General features: G+C 42.9%; 2 protein-coding genes and 1 long non-coding RNA gene across 3 annotated transcripts; 1 reads left to right on the plus strand and 2 right to left on the minus strand.

The window, feature by feature from the left end:
• Positions 1 to 320: 320 nt before the first annotated feature.
• LOC133408088 (uncharacterized) lies at positions 321 to 8066 on the minus strand. Its single transcript, XM_061686582.1, has 4 exons — positions 7676 to 8066; positions 6917 to 7108; positions 6296 to 6823; positions 321 to 5440 (listed from the first exon to the last, which is right to left on the minus strand). Exons 1-4 carry the CDS (start codon positions 8064 to 8066, stop codon positions 321 to 323), a joined length of 6231 nt encoding a protein of 2076 aa, XP_061542566.1.
• Positions 8067 to 11221: 3155 nt separating this feature from the next.
• On the plus strand, positions 11222 to 22406 carry rmnd5b (required for meiotic nuclear division 5 homolog B). Its single transcript, XM_061686364.1, has 10 exons — positions 11222 to 11302; positions 14750 to 14934; positions 15017 to 15159; positions 15602 to 15739; positions 15835 to 15935; positions 18005 to 18171; positions 19136 to 19301; positions 19414 to 19516; positions 19604 to 19758; positions 20871 to 22406. The coding sequence occupies exons 2-10, from the start codon at positions 14796 to 14798 to the stop codon at positions 20932 to 20934; spliced, it is 1176 nt and encodes a 391-aa protein (XP_061542348.1). The 5' UTR covers positions 11222 to 11302; positions 14750 to 14795; the 3' UTR covers positions 20935 to 22406.
• An 897-nt stretch (positions 22407 to 23303) lies between these two features.
• LOC133408149 (uncharacterized) lies at positions 23304 to 24368 on the minus strand. The gene is made up of 3 exons (XR_009769240.1): positions 24102 to 24368; positions 23797 to 23942; positions 23304 to 23683 (listed from the first exon to the last, which is right to left on the minus strand). It is a non-coding gene; the product is annotated as an uncharacterized LOC133408149 (long non-coding RNA).
• Between the last annotated feature and the right edge of the window lie 708 nt (positions 24369 to 25076).

Raw genomic sequence — 25076 nt, forward strand, 5'->3', positions numbered from 1 at the left:
TTTGGCAGTTGAAAGTGTCTTGTATCAAAAATGACAAAGTATTTGTGGATCTGTTTAGGTATTTCTAATATAGACCCCCCCCCCCCCCCCAAACCCCCCACATTCAGGTTTTAAAAAGCATCGTCTAAAAAAACTGTTTCTTATTCTAATATAGCAGCTTGGCAGACAACAAGAGGCAGTGAATAAAAACAACTGAATTGCTGTCTTCAATTGCAACATGAAAACTCAAATAACATTACAAGCTAACACTTGGCACTCACTTTATACAGTGTGTATCTAAAACTAAACAGGCTCCAGCAAGACGGCCCATGTCCGCTATTTCAGGACTTTTTCCCCCCTGATGGGGGAAGGCTGGGTGGATGTTTATGGTAGTAGACTGGCGGGGTGGGATTGGAGCCTGCATTGATCCCTGTTGGAACATAATACATACCCTCCAGGTAGTTCTGATCCAGCGGCGGATGGCTTGGGGCATCTGGTTTGGATCCCTGACCAGAACAACTCCTGTAGTTACCACTAGGCCCATTTGGGTGCATTGTCGCCGCAGATAAAGCCTCGGGATATCGTGGTGGCTGGTGTTGAGCCTGGGGATGAGCAGTGGGAAGGGGAGCGGAAAAGGGCATGTACTGTGGCGCTGAGCCATACATATTGGGGTTGTGGAGAGATGTGTATGGGGCTGCTGATGGAGGATAAAGGCCTGAGTGAGACATGCCTTGCTGGGGGATGAGAACCTCCACATACTGGCCAGTTTCTGGGTCAAACAACATCTTCCTTAAGGGCTGCATAGGCAGCTCGATATAAAAATATTTCCCTGTTTCAGGATCAAGGAGGACTCTTCGAGGTGTCGGCCCATAGCTGCTCTCTGAGTACAAGCTGGAGGTGTCACCCCCATACTCTGAGCCATACTGCCCACACATGTATTGGTGCTCCATGGGAGCGAGGCCAGGGGAGTGGCTGTGGATAGGATCACTATAAGGAGCACCTGGCATGCTTGGTGGCTGCTGCTGCTGGGGGGATCTATGGGGAGGGAGCCGCCGTGGGTCAGAGGGCATGGTGCGGTCCACTGGCATGAGGGAGGGGTGGGGAGGACATGGGGGAGGCAGGTGAAGAGGCTGGTACATGGTGGGCAGATGGCTTGGTCCGTGAGGACTTGGCTTTGGGGATGAGCTGGGCTGGAAGCTCATGGGCTGAGGATCAGCTCTGCACAGGTGGGGACGGACGAGAGGTTGGGAGGCCTGGTATGGTAACACATGACCTGGGGAGTGTGGAGGCACTGGTGGGGTGAGGTTGTGTGGGCTGTGGTGATGGGGTGCAGGCGGAGGGAGAGCTGGCTGTGGAGGGCAGCCAGCTGTACAGGAGCAAGAAGGAGGGTAGGAGCGATTTTGATAGCGATTTGAACGCCGGTGAGTCAAATCTGGCATGAGGGGACTAAAGCTCTCTCTTTCATCATAGCTTGGAGGGTCATCAGAGGCATAAAAATGCAGGTCACCGGCCCTTTGGGTGCGTTCACTGGACAATGACCGACAGTATTGCTGATGTGTGTATCCTAGGGCTTGTGTTGTGGAGACAGCAGCAGGTGGTTTGGGATTGTTTGACGATGTTGTCACAGCTGCTTCATGCAGGTTTTGCTCCACAACAACGGGTTGGCTTGTATGTCTGGCTTCTGTAGAAGATGGTTCAGGCACATGTTTTGATACCGGATCAGAATTTTGACCCTCGATTGAGGGAATGCTTGGCAAAGGAACGGATGTTGCAGTTGTAGCATGTGCCAATCTCACATGCGCTGTCCATGGGTGCTGCTGTTGGGTTTTGGAAGCCTCTGTGCCTGATGATGATGCAGCCTGGTTAGTGACACTCGACACTGTCGTTTTTGTTATTTTGCTTGGTGAGGGTTTAAGGCTGGATACAGCAGAGACAGCTAATTTTCTCATTTGGTTAGACATCGAGGAGGACTCACTGGGGATCTTTCTGTAGATTGTGGGGGATGACACAACTATTGTTTGAGGCCTCTCCTCACTCTGAGGTTTTACGTTTGGCATAGCTGATGCAGCCACTTCATTAGTCTTTGCTCCTAAATCTGCAGGTTTAAATTTGCAAGTTGGTTTTGGGGGTACGGCTGGCTTTTCTGAATTTTTAGCAATTGATTTAACTTCGATGGTTTGCGGCCTGTTTATAGGGCTTTTTGTGATCATCTCTTGCTTTGGTGTCTCTTTAGAAAGGGATTTTACCTCAATTGGCTGAGGTCTGAATCTTCTTATCGCAGGTGACCCTGGGTGGAACATTGGGTCCTGTCTTTTCATTACTTCAAAATCTGTGTGTTCCTTGTGTTTGTTTAGAGTTGAAAGTTGGTCTGGTGGATTTCCTTGTGGGCTGATTGTTTTTTCCTTGATGCAACCCCCCTCTTTGTCTCTGCTCTTTGGGGGTTTATCTACATAGTCAGACACCAACGACGGGCTGGGCACAGTGGACGAAGCAGAGAATGTTTCCTCTCGATTTGGCTCAGCTCCATCATCTGAAGGCATCTGTAGAGGGATCTCCAAGCAGTTCACATGTTTATGTGGTACCCCCTTTCCTCCAGTTCTATTCTGTCTATCACCCACCACTGCTCCAATGTCAGCTCGGAAGCCTTTCTCCTTTAATAACATGGAAACTGAGTGACTACTACTGCTTGGGGTGCTGCCAGTGGTTGTGATCTCAGGTGAGGATGCGGCCTGGAGAAGGGTGGGGACCTCTTCCTGAGTAAGTGGTGCACATGTTTTTGCTTGGCTGGATCTATCTCTTATCAACACAACAGCAGTGGAAACTTCTCTTTCCTTACTGGGCAATTTGGGGAGACTTCCTAGCATGGGATCTTTTGTGTCTGTTCTTACCAGAACAGACCTTTCCTCACTGTCCGCCTTGAGTGATTCTGTGTCCATATTAAAATTGCGTTGCTGCGATTTGGTAGTTGCTCCTCGAGCTGATGGTTTCTGCATCCCCTCCTGTGTGTCTGTTTTAGAGGGGTTCTTGTCTTGCTCTGTGTTTGTAGAGCCCAAGGTTTTGCCACCGTGGTTCCCTGGATCTTTATGGCTTTGTATTTTATTTTTGTCATCTTTCAAGCAAACTGCCTTGCATTGTATTTGCATTGGTTGTAATTGAGATAAAGGCTTCCCTTCAGTCTGCAGAGGTGAGGGTAACGTAGACAACTTTTCATCTTTCCCCTCCACATTTTTTGCCTCTTTCCTCTCCCCCGTACACTTATTTGTCCTTTCCTCACATACCTCCACTGTTCTTCCCTTGAGCTTTTCTTTCACATTCTCTTTAATTTCATTCTTGTTTGTCTCATTCAAATGTTCAATCCTTTCTTCAGTGATATCTGAGGATGATACACAACTGGGTGCTTTGAAAGATAGATTATATGTATTCTTTACAAGTCTCCTAACGTCTCTAACTTTGTGGATGGGGCCCTTCACTTTATTATCCTCACTCCTATTTTCTTCCTCTGTTTGAAGATCCACATTGGTCTCTTTGACCTTTTCCTCCTGCTGTTTGAAATGCATATCTGGCGAAGATTTGTCTCGATTGTTTTCTGCCTCAGGTGTAAGGCAGACATTGAGAGATGCTTTCTTTTTCTTGCCCCCTTGAAGTATATTCTCCTGTGTCATGTGGTGGCTCTTGTCACCCTGTTGCAGTTGTTTATGGACCTCTGTGTTTTCACATTCCTGATGTTGGCTTGTCATCCTGGTCTGTGTGCTGAAGGCTCTGGGAGCAGAAGGAGCTCCTTTGTTCCCGGCAATGGTATTTGCTGAGTCTCCACTCTCTCTTCCCTGCCATGTTTTACTGTCATCTACATGTTGTATTCCACCTATTGACTGAGAGCTATCCGATGGCACTCTAAGTTTGGATCTTATTTCAGATGTTGCGCTTGTATTGCAGTCTTGAGAACCCCACTGTTGGTTGTCAGTGTGTGAAAGGTTAGAAATTTTAATTCTGCTGTTTGAACTTGGTCTGTTGTTGGATTTCTCTCCATAGCTCTTTGGAGGTCTGATGTCATCTCTTTGGCTTTGTTCTTCTTTCATAGCAAAATCTTCACAGGGATTACTGTAGTTAGAGTACAGAGAGGAATTTAATTTGTCACATTCATGGTTCTCCTCATAGGTGTTATTTTGACCAAAAGTGGTGTTCACTTCATCTCCATTTGGATCATGAAGTTGTTCATCAGCACTTTGCATCTTCTTGGACAAAACACTCTTGATAAGGCAAGTGGCCATCTTTGTCTTAGAGGATGTTTCATCCAGAGAAATAGATTTTTGAAGTTTGGCTTTTCTATCATGCTGCCCACCATCGTGCCCACCATAGCCTTCCTGGCCAGCTGCTGGTGTACTATACTGTCTCAACAATGCCTCTTTGGAATGCCTTTCAAGTGAGGGGCTGTTCTCCATCGCAGGGAGTCCAGGACTGGTATTTTCACTGCCGTCATCCACACGCTCCTTTCTCTTCAGCTGGATCTGTCTCTTTGGTACTCCTCTTCTGAAATTCCTAGTGTCTTCTCTTTCCACAGCCACATCTATACACTCAAAGCTTCCCATCTCATAGCAGCGGGCTGGATCAATTCCATCAGAATGGTACAGAGACTGCTGCTGGAATGAGAGGTCATCACTTTCCAGCTTTGAAGCAGAACCCCTGAAATCAGCATAGGTCGGCCAGGCACCAATGATCCCAGCTGGGCTCTCCTGAGTAGAGGGCTGGGAGATGTTGGTAGATGATCGGTGACTGGAGTTATACATATCAAGGTAATCTACCTCAGGGCTGGACAGGCTACGAAAAGCCACGTCTGTGAGCCACTTCACCTCATTGTCTGCCTCATCCAACTCACTTCCCATGCTAGAGCTTGAACTACGGCCAGGCCTGTTTGTGACCGATCGAGGACTGAACTTGTTCTGTAGTGCAGAATTCTGAAATCGCCGGGGTGGACCATCACTCTTGTCTCGCTGAGAATCAAGTTTAAGTCGACTTTCCTGTTCCTGTGGCTGTCTGGTGGTAAGCAAACTCTCTGAATAGGAATGCACTGTTGACAGTCCCTGACAGCTCTCTGTGTTTGTGGGAGCTGTACTGTGACTTGCAGGCCCTTTTCTATTCTTGGCATTGAATGACAGCTCAACCTGTTCCCCTCTGTAACTGACATCCTTTTGCCACTCCTCCCCCTTTTCAATCTCCCGCCCCTCCCTGTGATATTCTCTCTCTAGCCCCCTTTCCCTTTCTCTCTTCTTCTCCAGCTGCATTTTCCTCTCCACTTCCAATTGATTCCCAAGTTGGACACTGTGGAGCTGACTATTATTATCAGACGGGACAATGTCGGGGCTTTCCCTATTTGACACAGTCTTCTTTAAATAACCACCCTGTGAGGATGCTACAAAGTCAGAGTGGCCTCTGTTCTGCCACTGTCGGCGTGGTTTTTCAGGTGCTATAATGTGTACAGGAGTAAATCTGGTTAATGGGGGAGAGGGAGTTTTTCTCCTGTTGACATGGTGGGCCATGTTCTGCGCAAACCTTGCTCTTTCACCGAGTTTTTGTCTTGAATGATCAGACGTAAAAGTTGATTTAAAATAATTATGTGTGTGTTGATTCAGTCTTTTTTCTTCTCTTTGCAGTGATTTAGCCTTGTTAGAAATACGATGAGCCCTTCCCTTATTAGTAAACAGACAATTTGGAGGAAATGACTCACATTTAATGGTAGGGCTATTAAAATGATTAAAAGGGCCAATGTCTAGATTTTCCCCAGACAAGGATACCAAACCAGCAACAGGTACTTTGTTTTGTGTAAGTTTGCCCTGTGGGTGTTGTTGAATCAATGCATGGTCAACATTTTCCTCACTTAAGAAAGGTGAATTAGATACTGGCGACTGAATTAGCACAAGAGGGGAACTGCTTTTGGTTTCAGATGCTTTATCTTCTTTATCCAATTCAAATGCACGTTGAACTCCCTGTGTTTCCAACTCTATGTGTTGGTTGGGTAAGGAGGAGGTAACTCCCTCAGATGTCTCCAAGGGAGGAGTAGGCTGTAAATAATGTGTGTTGTACTTAGAGCAGAGTGTTGATAGTGAATGTTGATTATATCTGTTCGCTAGAGAGGGTGTAGCAGGTGATGGATCTCTACTTCTGAGCTCAGGTGAAGAATTTAGACTTTGGTATCTCAACTCAGGTGAGGGAGTGCAACGCATTGACTGAGGTGAAGATGTGCGTGACCTGGAATGAGTTATTTCAGTGTGTAACTCAGAGCCTGAGAAGCCTGATACAGGAGAAGAGTATCGTGGTGTACCTGCTTTACTAGGGGAGGTGCTCCTTCTCATAGGTGATGTAGGTGTAATATCAGACCCAGGCGTGGGGAGACGACAGAGCTCAGGAAGCGGGGCAGTGATCCCCTCCTCAGATCGAACAGCAGAATAAGATATCCCAGTGATGTGAAGGGAGGAAGTGAGACTCCCTGATGGGGCACTCTCGAAAAGAGGAGAGTCTGGTATTGTTTGCTCTTCAGAGATGTAGTCTCTCCTTTTGATCTCAGGTGAAGATGCTGTGATCCTGATCTCAGGCGAAGGAGCTGTGCATGTGCTCTCGATGGAAGAACAGGTGCTTTTGATCCCAGGAGATGGAGATAAACTATAACTGATCACAGATGAACAGGCCTCGGTGATTACTTCAGAAAATGCTGAACTATGGCTTGAGAGTCCAGGTGAGGAAGTTCTTGACCCACTCTTGTGGAGTGCTGATGGTGCACTCAGCAGGTCAGGTGATGGAGAAGTGTCCTTTAATTCAGGCACAACACCACTATCCCCTGGAGATGGGCTCACTGATATAACAGGGGATTGGGGTGTGTATCTTGGGGAAGCTGTTGGGATGTTTGTACCAAATTGAGAACTTTTAAATTTGATTTCTGTTGTACTGAGATCTTTTGTCGACTCAGAGCTATGGGAAGACTTTTCTATTTCTACATCTGGCGTGGAGCCTCTGCTCAAAAGATCCGGCAGTGAGACCCTTCCTCTCAGCTCATTTAAAGGAGATGATGCTTGCATGTCAGCTAAGGAGGAACTATAATTCAGCTCAGAAGAGAGCAGCGCTTCTCCTGACTGGGATTCTGTATATCCAGGGTAAGGCAAATGAGATGAAAGGTCAGCTACGGACTCTACATTTGAAGATTGAGAAGCAAAATCAGTGTGTGTGGGGCCAGGTGATGCACTGATGTTTTTGTTAAGGTGTGTGCTCCTTGGCTGAGGTTCTGTTTCTTTCAGCTGAGATTGGGTATTGACAGATTCTGAGGAGGATGAGGTGCTGCAGTTCACGGGCTCACAGGAAGGACTTTGAGTTAGAGATTGATGTGGCAAGCTGTTATTTCTTGTGCTTTTTAACACAGGGGTGAGTCTCTCTTGTTCACATCCTGGATGAAGTAATGGTGGAGAACATCTCGTCTCAGCAGAGGAATAACACAAAAATGTTTCCTGTGAACAGAGGCTAGAGGAACTATTGTGTCCAGGAGAAGGGGTCCTCTCCCTAAAGTCAGTGTTGTCAAATTCAGATAAAGGGCCTGCTGCGTTTAGCTGAGGAATGGGTGATTTACTTTTCAACTCAAAATTTGAGCTACTATCTTTAGAAAGTTCTGAGCTCACTATGGTTTGCTCAAGCTGCTCACACTCAGTGGACTCACCCTGCAGTGCAGGGCTGTAAATCCTCTCTGTTAGGTCTTCAAACCCCTCTTCTCCTTCAGTGGAGCCTGGAGCTGTGTGGTACGAGCCTGAGGAGTCGTTCAAATCATCCACCAGGGGTGATACGACCGTTGTCCTCTCCACCTCGGTTTGGGAATGGACAAACGATCCTACCGCAGCGTTGCTGGAGGCCGAGGGTGACTCACAGTCATCCCCAAATATGTCACACAGGCAAGTGGTCTCAGAGATGGCACTGCGTTGACTTGGAGAACTTGTGATGTCAAATATTTCAACGTGGTTAGGGGTGCCGTCCCGATGGCACAAGGAAAGTGGTCTGCAGGGTGCACTGTGCAGCAATGAGTAGCTGTCCCCGTGAAGAGTACAGCTGTCCATCACTAGTCCACAAGCACCAAAGTCTCAACGTGGCCGTCCAGTGTGTCTCTTCTAGTTTGCTCTTGGGTGTCTTCCTGGACTGAAAATGAAATAGGGTCACCAGGATCATGTGGAGCTCATTCACCTTGTATTACCACAGACATAACATGAAGAGGTAGAACCTCGATAATAGTGACTATTATTGTTGAGTTTGGTGGACTTTTAAAATTAGTATTAACATTATAATAATACTGTAACCATAGTGTACTAATAACAAACCACCATTTAACCATCAAATGGTCTTAATATAGCATTACTGTAAATCAAGGTATTGTATTACAGGAACAGTAACAAGAAGACAAATGAACCCAGTTAAACACAGACACACCCATAATATATATTAATATTGTTAAAGTTCGGAAATATTTGTGTTTTTTTAAAAAAAAATTATCGCTCACAACAAGAATGAAAGTTACTGTTTGTACAAAAAGACAGAATAATTGGTACTGTACCTTTGGCCAAAGATGGGTCTTTTCCAATGGGCATCAAGTTCCACTGTACAGCAATATCTGCCAGTCATTCAGTGAAGTGTCTCTTAAAACCACGGCACTCTTCATGTCTCGAAGAGTTCACCAAATGAAAACGAGCAGCTTTGTAAAGCCCAAATGTGACTGAGCCTCACTGCTTTAGGTCAGTGCTGTGGTATGGATCAGGCTTCACTATAAAAAAGCCATGAGGGGCATCTCTCGCCAACATGTTGCATCCTCCAGTGCTCCTGTCTCCATTTCTGCCCCTCCCTTTTGAGTTGGCCTTGGTCAAAGTGCCTTCTGAGTCCACCCTGGCTCCTCACTTTTCTTCTTCAAGCTGAGCTGTGCGGGCGGGCATTGGCTTTCTTGTGAACATCGGGCCGGGTGGGTTTATAGTTAGCAGCAGGTGCTGATCCAGCCAGAACGGATGAGTGCGACTGGAATCTGACACTTAGGGCCAGCTAAGTCACAAGGCCCATCTATATATAGAAGCATACTATCTGAAGCTGATAGGCATTGCTTTAGCTGCTTGGTCAGGGAAGAAGGAAAAGCAAATAATATAAAGCACATTGTACGGACCACATACTTCACGACAGCATTTTGGGCATTCTCTTAAAGTTGACCCTTTAGATTCAATGCGAATGTGAGTGTGTAGATTCATTCTCGATCTAGCTGGAGGGAGGACAGGTCAAAGGTTGCTACAGACCATCTAACTTCAACAGGTCACACACAGGCTGCTTGTGAACTCTGTCCTTGTGCAATATGAGGAGACAGGTTTGTCTCTTAATGTCTGGATCTTTAACTACAGGTAGAGTTCTGTATATCGCACTAAACCAATGCTGAATTGGTGGTCAATTCATTGCATGTATTTATGTTGGCAGAAGACTCGTGATGAGCCACACTAGGTTGCCTGGACAACTGTCTCTCTCCTAATACCTCATGAGATGAGCTTTAAATCTCAATCATTTGACCATTCAACACATGCTAATGGAAAATATTTGACTGCAGCCAAATCCAAAGTTATTCACTCAGTGCACAATGATTTCACTCAGCAGTGGGAAGTGCAGTAGTTACATATTTAGTCCACTTTGCTCCCATCCAGTCAAGACGTTGCAACAAGCGCACACGTTTATACCGTGGCGTTGGACACAGTTAAGACAACAGCTTTAGATCAGTTAATTCGATATATACGCATTACGAACTAGTGTTTAAAGGCATCAGATCTCCTCAAAGAAATCTCAGGAGGGAATTCATATTACAGGGGCATGTCATACACTGAAACTAAATCATTAAAGAGAAACCCTTGGAATTAAATCCAATACCCCTTAAAGGAGCCTTAAAATGAAAATCCATTTTTTTACCATTTAAAACAGTTCCCAGGTGTCTTGATAAAAGGTCTCTTACATTAGTCGGTCAAAATACACAATGCAATTGATATAGCACAATTAATATCCACTTGTCACACTGATAGAAATGACTAATTTGCGTTCCTATGTTACTGACTTAACCCGGATTTGTATCTCAGTCAGAACACGTAGAATTTCCACCTTGTTAAGATTTTTTTCATTCAAATTAGCCATTGTTCAGTGAATCCGCAAATTTCAGTTAGGTATCTGATCACAAAAAAACTACTTTACTATATATATTAAACAAGTTTGTGATTTAGTTTACTTTCACCATATATTAGCTTAACGCAGTGGAAATTTTGATGCAGGAAATACATATTAAGATTAAAACTTACATAAAAAGGGAGACAGAAAGTTTATACTCACCTTACTTTTTGCTCCTTTAAGAGTGAACATCTGGAATGTGGATTGATGGGAACGAACTCAGTTTGGGAACTAACTCAGTTTGAACATGAAATATCTTGTCTTTGTAGTGTATTCAATTAAATATAGGTTGAACATGATTTGCAAATCATTGTATTTTGTTTTTATTTATGTTTAACACAACGTCCCAACTTTATTGGAATTGGGGTTCTATCTATCTATCTATCTATCTATCTATCTATCTATCTATCTATATATATATATATATATATATATATACACACACACACACACACACACAGTGAACAACTGGTTAGCACATCTGCCTCACAGTTCTAGGGACCGGGGGTTCAAATCCTGGCCCCGCCTGTGTGGAGATTGCATGTTCTCCCCGTGCCTGCGTGGGTTTTCACCGGGCACTCTGGTTTCCTCCCACATCCCCAAAACATGCGTGGTCGGTTAATTGAAGACTCTAAATTGCCCGTAGGTGTGAATGTGAGTGCGAATGGTTGTTTGTTTCTATGTGCCCTGCTGGCAACCAGTTCAGTGTGTACCCTGCCTCTCGCCCGAAGATGGCTGGGATCGGCTCCAGCACGCCCCGACCCTAGTGAGGATAAGCGGAACGAAAGATGGATGGATTTCTATCCAACCATCCATTATCTGAACCGCTTATCCTCACTAAGGTCACGGAGGTGCTGGAAAAGGCCAAGAATGACCCACATAACAAATACAAACTACTTTCTAGAGCAGTAAAGTCATATTATTAGTGGAATAGCTCCCATTTGCATGCAGGTTAATGTGAACGCAGCAACGTTGTTGGATTTGAAAAGTGGCACGTCCAAGACTTTTACTGTGAAGTGATCGCGTGAACTGATGATGCGACCCAGGAACATCCGCATTCGGACTGCTACCAACTGCAGACAAGTGGCTAACGCTAATGTTTGCTAACTAATCCAGATCGGTAAGTTGGTTTCGTTTCAAACGTGTACTAATATCCAGTCACGGTTGTAAATTCGCCCACTGTTGGGTAAATGACTAGCAGATAATTGTGGCTACGTTGCCATTCCCTCCCGAGACAATTTAGGCCTTGTCAAGTCACTTACCTGCCGGCTAACCGAAATTAGCTGTTAGCGGTGACTAGCTTTGATACTGTTTGTATACGCTTTATTATTATTATTATTATTATTATTACAACCATTTTTCTTACGACGTTCCTATGCACTGTTTCGCAGTGAAAGACGTATATTTTTGGGAAGGCATTAAGCCAACTGTTGTCACGTCACACTTGATGTACAAAGCAACTTAATCGAAATATAGCTTACATGAACGTCGGCTAGCTTTGTGTAACAACTGTGTTTAGCCTGCACGCAAAACAATAGGTCACATCGGGACGCAGTCCTAATAATAAAAGGCTAAGAACGCCGATTACCACGTTCTGCCATTTCATGTAGCACCCGATGATTTAAATGTCTAGGTTTTTTGCCAGTAGTAAACACAAGGCCGCAGGCAGATAGACAGTGTCCCTTAGCGTACTGCAGTATTTCGTCTAAACAGCATCTCTTTAGATTGCCCGTTTCTTTCTCGTGTTCAAACCTCATTGTATACCAGTAAAAAAAAAAAAAAAAAAAAAAAATATATATATATATATATATATGTCTGTTAATTCATAACCTGGTCGAGCTACTTAACTTTCAATGTCAAGACTTTGATGCAAGTTTTCACTTCGAAATATATACCACAAGAAAGAGAAAAAATTCAATTATCATTGCGATTAATGTTTTATGTCAACCGTTCCACGCAGTTTTGTTAATGAAACCCAATCTTTTTAAAATTAAATATAACAATTGTAGTCAGGAGCTTTGTTTAAAGTTTTTCTTTTAAATAAAAATAGTAGCAGTAAAACCGTGGTGGCACAGTGGACTCACAACACAACGTCCCAACTTTATTGGAATTGGGGTTCTATCTATCTATCTATCTATCTATCTATCTATCTATCTATCTATCTATCTATCTATCTATCTATCTATATATACACACACACACACACACACACAGTGAACAACTGGTTAGCACATCTGCCCCACAGTTCTAGGGACCGGGGGTTCAAATCCTGGCCCCGCCTGTGTGGAGTTTGCATGTTCTCCCCGTGCCTGCATGGGTTTTCTCCGGGCACTCCGGTTTCCTCCCACATCCCAAAAACATGCATTAATTGGATACTCTAAATTGCCCGTAGGCATGACTGTGAGTGCGAATGGTTGTTTTTCTATCTGCCCTGCAACCAGTTCAGGGTGTACCCCGCCTCCTGCCCGATGACAGCTGGGATAGGCTCCAGCACGCCCGCGACCCTAGTGAGGAGAAGCGGCTCAGAGGATGGATGGATGGATGGATGGATGAATTGTAGTCAGGAGCTTTGTTTAAAGTTTTTCTTTTAAATAAAAATAGTAGTAGTAGAACCATGGTGGCACGGTGGCCTCACAGTTCTGAGGACCGGGGTTCAATCCCCGGCCCCGCCTGTGTGGAGTTTGCATGTTCTCCCCGTGCTTGCGTGGGTTTTCTCCGGGCACTCCGGTTTCCTCCCACATCCCAAAAACATACATGGTAGGTTAATTGACAACTCTAAATTGCCCGTAGGTGTGAATGTGAGTGCGAATGGTTGTTTGTTTAATTGGCTGGCAACCAGTTCAGGGTCTATCCCGCCTCCTGCCCGATGATAGGAGGGATAGGCTCCAGCACGCCCGCGACCCTAGTGAGGAGTAGCGGCTCAGAAAATGGATGGATAGTAGAACCGTTTTATATATCGGTTAATTTCAGTTTTTCTTTAAGTCATCTTAGAAAAAACATCCATATTATAATGAATGTGAAGCACTTATATGTCCATGGTAAGACTGCCGCTATGGAATATTTTTAGAAAATATTATTCTATCGATTATTCCAGCGATTAATCGAATAATCGGGTAAAAATAAATTTTACATTAAAGTTTATTGCAAAATATTTTTTTCCCACATACTATTATATTAACCTATTATTCTTGTTTGATAGTTTAATGATTAAATAAAACCAAATGAAGAACATTTAAGGAATATCACACGACATGGAGTAGTGTTGTACTCCCCAACATTTTTTAAACAGAGCGACTTCTTGATTACAACACTGTTACGCTACTAGTTGAAATACACTTCTGAGGCTGCTTCAGGTTCGACTACATGTCAGTTACGGTAAAAGCAAATGTCTTATTTTCATTAAACACAAGTCTGCTTCCATGGAGGACTATAACATTCAAGAGAGTAGTTACTGTTGATAGGCTGAAATCAGATGATTTGGACAATTTTATGTTAAACAATGGCGCTAAACAATTAATCCATTATCAAAATAGTTGTTGAGTGATTTGATAATTCATTATTGATTTTTTTATTTGTTGCACCTCCAATTTTTAGAAGGGTTAAATGTTTTGGGGCTTTTAGTGGAAAATGTCTACAAACCTAAATTACTTTATCTACATTATTGCATAACTAAGTCTTACATTTATGACTTCCTTAATACTGACTAATGACTGATTAGACTGTTGAGTATGTCTGATCCTGAACGTGATAGTTCCTGTTAGATTGAATCGGAGGATGATTAAATCAGACAAGATCATCTTCCTGTGATACAAAACTTCTGGAAGTCAGAGAGACCGCATATATACCGGGAGTCCATGTTTAGTGAAGATAATGGGGTGTGACTAACACAGGTATACAAGGGAAGCTTACAGCTGTATTCTTGGAACAACAACTGTGTACAGTACACTGCTTTTTGTTGTACAGTTGCTCCTTCTTGCAAGAATATTACATAATCTTTAATCTCCACAGTATTTAATTTTACCTTTACCTTCACATGCTGACCCATGTGATGTGCCATAGGTTCCACTCTCCTGGTTTAGACAATTGATACATCAGACTAACCAAAAGGAAACAAAGATGATTTTGGCAGCCAAGACTGCAAGTTTATTTTACTTACGTCTGCGTCACAGTTTGAAGTTGAGCCAGGTTTGGCTCTGGCTTTTCTCTGTAGTGTTTGCATGTTATCCCCAGGCTTGGGCTTCCCCCATTCCAAAGAAATGCATGTTTGGATGACTGAAGACTCAAAATTGTCCACATATTGAATGTGAGTGCGAATGGTTGGTTGTCTATATGTGTCATTCAATTGGCTGGTGACCCGTCCAGAGTGCATACCTATTCTCAGCCCAAGTCAGCTGAGATAGGCTCAAACTCATCTGCGACCCCGATAAAAAAAATTGTTATAGAAAATCAATGGACGGAGGTTTACTTGAACAAATGTCGATGTAGCTGGAATGAAAACGTATGCAACAAAAAGTAAGGGTGAAATGGATGTAAAATTGATTTTCACAATTTTTTTTCTCCTAATTAGTGTTTTGGGAGCGCAAGTGTGAGTGCGTGTGTGTCCCGTGTGAACCATGGAACAGTGTGCGTGTGTGGAGCGGGAGCTGGAGAAAGTCCTCCATCGCTTCGTCATGTACGGACATCAGTCTGAGGAGAGGCTGGACGAGCTCCTGCGCAGCGTCTGTGAGATACGAGGACAGCTGGTTGCCTTTGGTAAGGAAAAATGAACTTCCATTGAATAAATATTGGTCTTTTTTTCCCCCCCTTGTCATTAATGACTTTTTATCTTTTGCAGGAGTCCAAGATGGAGATCTATCGGTTCTCTCTCAGACTATGGCTCAGTGTTGTAAGAATATCAAAGAGACTGTGCAGATGCTGGCCTCTCGACATAAGGACATTCACGGCAGTGTGTCCAAAGTGGGCAAAGCCATTGACAGGGTAAAAAAACAGCGATTGAATATCCTCATAAAGACTGCACAGATACCTCAGAATCAGAATCATCTTTATTTCCCAAGTATGTCCAAAAAACACACAAGGAATTTGTCTCTGGTAGTTGGAGCCGTTCTAGTATGACAACAGACAGTCAATTGACAGAGAACACTTTTGAGACATAAAGACATTGACAAAAAAAAAAAACAGTCACTGAGCAGTAAATGATTGCTAGTTATCTGGTAAGCAGGTAATGCCGGTACATTATTATTATTTCTTTTTTAAAATTGTGCAAAAAGATGCAGTCCTCTAGCACTTAGAGCAGTTCGAATGACTAATATTCCAATAGTCCAGTGCAATGACCATTGTGCAAAGGGCGCCGAGACGTCAAGGAGTGTATGCGGTTTAAAGTGACGAGTAGTCACCTGACGTGTGTTATCTGTCTTGACAGAACTTTGATGCAGAGATCAGTGCGGTGGTCGCAGAGACTGTGTGGGACACTCCGGAGAGACAAAAACACCTGAGTGAAACCATAGTGGAACACCTGTACAGACAAGGCATGCTCAGTGTAGCAGAAGATCTTTGTCAGGTAAAGAATCAAACCTCCATCATTTTTATTGGATATGCATGTGTGTGCTCCACATGAGCAGCCATTTCATAACTCAAAAGTGCTTTGTTTTGTAGGAGTCCGGCGTAGTTATAGATATGAGCATGAAGCAGCCTTTCCTGGAACTCAACAGGATCCTTGAAGCTCTGAGGATGCAGAACCTGAGGCCAGCACTCGAGTATGTTGGCTGTAATGTGACTACACATTCATCATCTGGTACCTTTGTGGAGATGTCTGAGCTTTCTGTTCATTTTGTCAATACAACTTAAGCCAGCGCGGGACGGTGGATGACTGGTTAGAGCGTCAGCCTCACAGTTCTGAGGACCGGGGTTCAATCCCCGGCCCTGCCTGTGTGGAATTTGCATGTTCTCCCCGTGCCTGCGTGGGTTTTCTCCGGGCACTCCGGTTTCCTCCCACATCCCAAAAGCATGCATTAATTGGAGACTCTAAAATTGCCCGTAGGTGTGACTGTGAGTGTGAATGGTTGTTTGTTTGTATGTGCCTTGCGATTGGCTGGCAACCAGTTCAGGGTGTACCCCCCCTCCTGCACGATGATAGTTGGGATAGGCTCCAGCACGCCCACGACCCTAGTGAGGAGAAGCGGCTCAGAAAATGGATGGATGGATGGAACTTAAGCCAGCCACACACCGAGCGACCCGACAGAACGGCAATTAACAATTCACTTGTGCCTCACAGTGTGTGGGGTTATGCAATTCGTTTTCATTGGTTACCAACTATCTGCCAACAACTTTGGCTGCGATTCCAACTTCCAAAATTCCAACACAGACGTTTACGGCTGATCAAAAGGCCAGGTTATATAACATGATCTTTCACCACAAAAATTTTGTTTTTGGGTACCAAGTGAGACCCAATCTGTCACTATATGCTAAAAGCAAAGCGTTATGGAGAATCTTTCTGCCACCAAAACACATGCATGAAAGTTTGTGTTTACGCAGTCAATAAATGGGGCTATCATTGCTAGCAGCCTCTTAAATATTTACGGATGCTCCCTGGAAAATATGCCAAGGATGCGGGATCACCATCTTGAAATCTGGTGACAAGATAATAAAAGTGCCTCTATTATCCCCAAGGAAATGTTTGTGGGACTTTATCCCACGGTCTGTCCTTTCTTTTTGGCAATTTCCTGTTTTTGTATTCTATGCCGTTGGAGAAATATAGCAAGAGTGGCCAGGGCAATCTGCTTTTTACTTGACAGTTGCACCATGTAGTTTGTGGTTTAATAAAACAATAGGTGGCACATCAGAATGTTGGTTCCCAATAAGAACACCAGGGTCACATATTTTTTTGCAACAAGTTTGTTGGTGTGAGAGTGTCAATCGCTGATTCAAACCTACTGGAAATACACCGTGTTAGCAAAAATCTAACATATGCAAGGGGCTCTGTGTACAACTGAATTCTGTTCCTATGACGCTGACTTAACCCCAGTCTGGTGGAGCATTTTGTTCGCAATCACTCACCTATACTAATGCAGTAGTAAAGACTTCCATTTTCTATATTAATTGTCATCATTAGGTTCACGGGTCCGCTGGAACAAGGCACACTGATGATCAATTAAAGATTTCAATGAACTTAACAGTAACGTGCATGTTTTTGAAATGTGTGAGTAAAAAAAAAAAAAAAAACACACAAGCACGGGGAGAACTAGCAAACACCACACAAAAAGACATGTGATAACCGCTGTGCAAGTAGGGTGATAATTACTGTAAATGATTTATATAGAAAAACACTAGGAAATAAATAATAATGGGAAAGAAAAAAAACAAACTTTTTTTATACCGTTTTTCTTTTCATTCCACTTTTACTACCTACAATTCTATTCTCAGTTCATTTTGCGCTGCTTGTAACCGCATAAAACATATATCTGCTTCCAAAGTCCCAGAAAAACAAGTTGTTATCATGCATGATGTCACATGAGACTTCAGCAATTTTGGTGAGAGAGCATCTTCGCAAGCTTCAAAAAGAATTGACCCATCTTTCTTTGTTTTTGTTTTTTTGTGACGCCACTGCAGAAGAGTGTCAGTGTCAGTTATGGCAAAAAGGAAAAATGTGATGACATCCAAAGAAACTTTAATGGACCATATTGCGATGTTGCCGTAGCAAACTGTCTTAACTGGCTGCTCAGTACTGTACTGTATTGAATTGAAGAATAATAATACCACATCCTGCACACTGCAAAGTGAGCTGTGTACATTATTGAACCCTAACTTTTATTTTGCTTTACCTTAGGTGGGCAGTGACAAATCGCCAGCGTCTTCTGGACCTCAACAGCAGTTTAGAGTTTAAATTGCACCGCTTGTATTTCATCAGCCTGCTTAGTGGTGGCATTAGTAACCAGATGGAGGCACTCAAGTATGCCAGGCACTTCCAGCCCTTTGCCTCGCAGCACCAGCGAGGTAAGAAGTGCAGTGAAAGATGATGAACTTTCGATGTCGTCCTTTTTCTTTTTTTCAGAATAGTAAAACTTTCTGATCGTGATTTATGTTATAGTAAATACAGTGAAACCTTGCTGTTCGTGGGGTTTAGGGACCAAGTCAAAACACTTAAATGTCATTCCAAAGCCATCTTAGCAACATTAACAACATAAAGTTTAAAAGTAAATAACTTTCATATTTTAATTTGAAAGAAATGCACTGGAAATGCGAGGACCCTGGAGAGTTTGTCGCCACTCCCAATTACTACTTCCTTATTATTTATATTTTTGAGTCATCCATCCATTTTCCCTACCGCTTATCCTCACTAGGGTCGCGGGCTTGCTGGAGCCTATCCCAGCTATCTTCGAGCGAGAGGCGGTCATGTTTTTTTTAATCCAAATTCTTCAAACATTTCTTTCCTTAGTTTGGCACTTATTGTACCATAAATTGTACAGCTAGATTTTACCAGCTGATAGGCTGCTGACTTCCACCATTGCCAATAGCGATCATCAAAACACCGACACAATGATCTCTTGTCAGCCAAATTCAACACCCAGACACGCGCATACGCAGACTCACCGATGTCACACGCCACCCAACCAGGCTCTGCCTCTCAAAGACACATATCTAACACACAGACAGTATAACGTGAACAGTATTTTTTAAATGCATTTTATGCTTGCAGTTTTTGTGTGTTGAAATGTTTACAATGTGTTAGAAAAGGTCTTCAATTAGTTTAAATCTGCTCAGTGTGTTGAGGGTTTCAAACTATCAAAAACTGATTTTAATATTTTCTTTTTTGCAATACTTTTACCTGTAGCGGGTGCGTCTGGAACATATCCCCCGTGATGAACAGGTGTTCACTGTAAAACTGAATGGAAAGCACTTAAATACTGAAGCTTGTAAATTGTTTGTTTCAGCTCTCTCCTTTGTGATGTACTTGCAGATATTCAGATCCTAATGGGCAGCCTGGTGTACCTGCGTCACGGTATTGAGAACTCTCCATACCGTAGTTTGCTGGAAACCAATCAGTGGGCGGAGATTTGTAATATCTTCACCAGAGACGCCTGCGCTTTACTTGGTCTCTCTGTAGAATCTCCTCTTAGTGTTAGGTGAGTCCTCTGTGTCATTCGATGGTAATTAAGTAAAATGTTAAAATTTTCATGTAGTGTTTTATATGAGGTGGTGTAAAGTGACGAAATCCGTGATGCTTTACTCTCCCAGCTTTGCTTCAGGCTGCATGGCTTTGCCTGTGCTGATGAACATCAAGCAGGTGATCGAACAGCGGCAATGCAGCGGCGTCTGGACGCACAAAGACGAGCTGCCCGTGAGTTTTATTCTCCGTCCCAATGTCTCATTTCCCCATTTCGTCTCAGTCCTCTGCTAATGTCGATCCCACCTCTCGCCTCTACAGATTGAAATTGACCTCGGCAAGAAGTGCTGGTACCACTCTGTGTTCGCTTGCCCCATCCTCAGACAGCAAACTTCAGAGAGCAACCCGCCCATGAAGCTAATCTGTGGCCATGTCATCTCAAGAGATGCTCTCAACAAACTGACCAACGCTGGGAAGTAAGTGAACACCCCTGTGATGTATTTTGTGTGAAACATTTTCATCGTATTTATACAGGATCGAACCATTTAGAGTTAAATGGTCCTCCACCAATTTGGATCTTATACACCTTCCCAAGTATTTATCTACTATTACTCAATTTTGTCATTTAAGTTTGATTTCAATGTAAAAAAACATATATATTTGTCTAGGTCCAAATTACTGAAGAAATTACTTCAAAAGAAGAAAAAAACAAATGATTAAAACTCTCATTGTTCATTATATTATCTTGGAATCACTATTATTTTCTTTTCTTTTGGGGGGCCACTTGGTAAGAATTAATGTATTTTAGAGCCCTAAACATGACCACCATGAAACTCTCTCAGTAGTGCCACCTGGAGAAACCCCCTGACATGAGTTTGACTGATCGCCATGAAATTCAGTGGATGTGTCCCATGCATGAAATTGAACAGGATGTCAGTCATTTTGGTTTGTAGCAACATGTTTGGGCGAATTCCAGGGCTCGTATGTTGACAAACTCCCAGTTGAGAATTCACCCCAATGAGCTCCAGTCAGAAGCAGGAATCCCAGACAGTTTGTCATTTTTTTCCCATTTTTTAATTTTCTTTTTTGCTTTCGACCTCCGATTAGGGTGGAGCATGGAAGTAAAATTTGATCATTTTGAGGCTTTGCCATGAAAAAGGGGGTGCGAGGGCCCATTTGCTGCTGCTTTTAGCTTTAATAAGTCTTGAATGTCGTAAAAAAGGACAATGTTGATGTTAACAATTCTTATCATTATCAGCATCTTACTTTGCTCACACTCAATGATTTTGAGAATGTTGCGTGTCGTCTTTATGTGCTCTACAGTGCCGTGGAAAAGTATTTGCCCCCTTCTCAAATTCTTATATTTTTGCATAGTTTCCCAACGTCAATGTTTAAGATCGTCAAACAAATGTAATTATCAGACAAATATAACCTAAGTGAACTGAACATGCTGTTTTTAAATGGTGATTTAAAAGTTACCTGGCCCTATGTGTTTTCTCAAAAACCTGCCATTCTGACAGGGCTGTATTGACTGTGTATATCCATTTTGTCCTCCTCACATCCTTACTGTGTATTTGTGTCTCGTCAGGTTGAAATGCCCGTACTGCCCCATGGAGCAGAATCCCTCACACGCCAAGCAGATCTACTTTTGATAGCGCAAACTCCTCCTGTGTGGGAGAGAGGATGAAGTTCCCTGGAGCGCCTTGCATTTCCAGAACCATTAGGTGCGGCCCGCCTCCTCTTTCCCTGGCTCACGACCCGTTCTTGTAAGCATTAAGGTTTGATCTCTGTGCTCATGGGACACCTTTGGCCACCCTGTAGAATCCAGGGTCCCACTGTGACATGCATTGGAACGAGGAGTTGTATGAGAATGTCCTCACAAAGAAGCGCCACTGACTAAGAATCATTCATTTGAACTTTGCAACTGAAATATTGTGATAATTATTATTATTTATAGTGTTTGTTCTTTGGGCCTTTTTGAGTCAGCTTGTTTCTTCTTTTTTTGGGGGCAAAGTGGTTAAATGAATGATTGTGGATGGATGCATTGTGGGCAAAATGGACTGTCAAGTGGCTGACAAACATCTTTCTTGAGAACACCTTTTAGATCATATGTGCAGTAGAACTTAAGTCACCTATTATTTATTTACTGAGACTTTTGCCTCAAGCATCACTTTGATCAGATTCTCTCATCGGTGATGGAACAGCTTCCCCCCCATGTGATAAACTGCACCAGCAAGATTCTCCTCCTGATAGAAGCCATTTGTCTTGTTCCATTTATGTATGTAACAAACACAACACCAAGGAAATATACGCTACTGTGAAATGTATTCTGTTCTTCATCGCAACAGCCTGATGTAAAATAACCAAGTGAACGTGTTATCGACACGAGTGCAACACGACTAACAGCTCGCCAACGCTCTGTGTATCCTAATGCTGGCACACCGTGTGACTTGGAGGTGTGAAGTGGTGTGACGGTCCCCGTGTGCTCTGCCCGGAGGCTCGTGATTCAGCTTTACTCATCGTGGGCAGGGATGTCCACTGATTATTGTGGCCGCTGTTTATTATATTCAGAGAAAAAGCCTCTGCTGCATAGATTTGGTTTTCTTTTAAGACAGAATTGCAATAGAATCATCATAAAAAAGATGTTTCCTCAGGGCTCATACTCACAGCACACAGGTAGTGTTTATGAACAGAATCAGAATTTACAGATCTTTGGGACGCTCACACAATGCTTCAAGGCATTCATCCGGATGCATGCTCCCTGTGTCCTGGAAGTAGTGATCACATTGGTGAGGCTTGTTAGCTCTGCAAGCAACCAGCATAGCTCTCACACTGATATACAGTATATTCAGTATTACATGATGCATATCGGGATGTTATTTGCAATGGATCAAAGCAGATGTTTTATTTTCATTGCGTGTGCATGTGTGTGGAGCTTCAGAGGATTTGTTTTGGTTGAGAAACATTCATCGCCTCATAAGAGTGTCCCTTCAGGGAAATTCCCAGCACTCTCTATCACATCTGTCTGCATTTCCTGCTTTTCTGTGTGTGATGTGAGTTTATTGTAAATATTTAACCTGACATGTTTCATATATTGGCATCATAAATAAAACTTTATACTCCAGGTCAGTTGGCAAAGTGTATAATTACAGTGAGACCAGAATGATCAGAAAGCATCAGTCATGGAAATAAATCCCTGAAAGAATTTGAACATTCTAAAATGTATAGAATTCTAATAAATTGGGTCACAAACAATTGATAATTTTGTTCCCTCTGAATTTATAAATTGCACAGAATACAAAACAATGTTTAAACTTGAAATGCAAAAATTTGAAAAATACGGCTGTCACGTTTACATCGAAGATGATTAAATTTTTTTTGTAATTAAATAGAAGAAACTTGTGGAACTCGACCACTTTGTTGCATAACTATTATTAGGAAACAGTGATGTTGCATTTTCTTCTATGGCTAAATTTTATTACAAATTACTGTGTAACTCAACAGCTTTGTTCCATAAAATGACTTTATTATTACATTTTATTAGTAAACTAATAACAAAATGTTATGGAACTTGATGGACTTCATCCATAACTCCATTTTATGATTATCAGTCCATTTCGATTTCGTATTACATAAAAAAAAATTGTGGAACTTGACTACCTTGTTCCTTAAGATGACTGATGACTGTTATTACATTTTATAAAAAGAATCATGGAACTCGACAGCCTTGTTACATATTGTATATTTAATTCTAAGAAAAGTCATGCTGGCTCACAAAACTTTCAGTTGCACTACACAAGAGCCTCAAATCTGTAATGGTAGAAGACTGTTATGTGAATAGATTTTTGAATGACGTTCCTGTAAACGTCTGTAAAATAGGGCACAAACGGGGTTCAATATTAAAGGTAAGTATACATTTTATGGCTTATGTTTTTTTTCCCTGGGCGGCACGGTGACAGCACATCTGTTCTGGGGGACCTCTACTGTGTGGACTTTGCATGTTCTCCCCGTGGGCTTCCTCCCACATTCCAAAAACATGGATGGTAGGTTCATTGAAGACTCTAAATTGCCCGTATTGCAAATGGTTGTTTGTTTGTATGAGCCCTGTGATTGGCTGGCGACCAGTTCAGGGTGTACCCCGCCTCTCTCCCAGAGTAAGCTGGGATGGGCTCCAGCACTCCTGCGACCCTAGTGAGGATAAGCTGTACGGAAAATGGATGGATGGATGAATGTTTTTTTTTCTCCTTAGTCTTTTCATGTACCGGTAGTTGAAGATCTGAATGGTAAGGATGTTCATGTCCACTAGGTGACACTGGTGCTGTTTATCCTGAGGTCATGACAGGTGGTCCTCGGTACACCAAGGTGTTCCCTTCTTCCATTGGCGACCTAACCTAAATTTGTCTGAAATTGTGAATTTATGCAAAACAAGATATGTCAGGATTACAGTAAATGTGTCTGTGCCGTCAATATAATACAATCAAATTGAAAAACACTATACGGTGGCAGGGGAGTACTTCATTTGGAGGCTCAAGGCAAAGGTCAGCCATTCGGATCCGGGCGCTGATTGTCGCACTGCCAGAGCGTCCTTGGGCGAAACACTGAACCCTAAGTTGACTCCAGGTTGCCATTGTAAATGAGAAATTGTTCTCAATTGCCTTACCTGGTTAAACAAATGACTTATTTTATTCTATCGTTAACTGTGTGAATTTGAGAAAATTATTCTATTTCCTGAGCTAGATAACATCTTAAATTATTCTTGAGGATTATTATCAAACAACAACACTTTTAGTGTAATTAAGAACATTAACATTTCGTTTACCTTTTGGACCACTCATGCAGCTTTGTGATGAAAAGTGACGCTTGTGTCTCTCGCCACGTCACCTCGACTGCATCCTTCTTGGCTGACACTGATAGGAGCCCTATCGCAACTGGCAAGAGAGTCTGACTCTGGCTGATGTTACGCACATTCAGCGTCACTGTGAATAAGGTTGAACCCTTTAGTAGTTTTGACAAAACCTCTTTGTTTCCTTTCCCCTCCTCGGCTTCACTTTCTTCACAAAGCAAGAAGTAAGATGGCATAGTGCATTGCACAAGAAAGGGGGAGGGGAGGTGCAATTGAAATGATCAAGATAGCGTAAGCCTTAAGGCACAACAAGCAATAATTGCTTTAAATCAAAGAAAACTTGATGAATCAGTTTTTAGACAGACATTTGGGGGCCCCTGAGCATGACAACGTATTCTTAAGCCCCCGCATAAAAGAGAGCACTGCGTTACTTTGAAATGTGATGTCGTATGGACCTTTATAAACTGAAGACCCCGTGCAGTCTTAAACATTGTCCCTCAAGTTACGTGATTCAATTAAAATGACTTGAACATTTTCGACATTAAATATTCAAGCTTTGAAATCATTGCAGTACATCTGATGAGTAGCACTTAGTGGCGCTTGCCTCCTACAGAGTGAAGAATGTCCTCTCCTCTCATCCCACTTCAGCAAATCACTCCACATCTCCTGAGCTCTGCAGTTATATTAAGCACAGTTTATATAATATTTTTTAAATGTCGAGGGAGGGACCTGGTGAGTCAGTTTCTGCTATTCACATTACATCCTGCATCCTTCCACATAATGCCATTTTCAGTCTGTGAAACAATTCTTACTATATCATAGATTCTTTGTTTTTTTAACAGGGATCTATCTCAGTCAAGCCACCCCCGCCCCCCTCCCCTTGCAGGAGACTCACTGTGAAGGCGGGAGAGGCCGAGATAAGGGTCCAAGGCTAAACCTCTAAAAGCCACA

The sequence above is a fragment of the Phycodurus eques genome, chromosome 9 (assembly GCF_024500275.1).
Source record: "Phycodurus eques isolate BA_2022a chromosome 9, UOR_Pequ_1.1, whole genome shotgun sequence".
Taxonomy (NCBI): domain Eukaryota; kingdom Metazoa; phylum Chordata; class Actinopteri; order Syngnathiformes; family Syngnathidae; genus Phycodurus; species Phycodurus eques.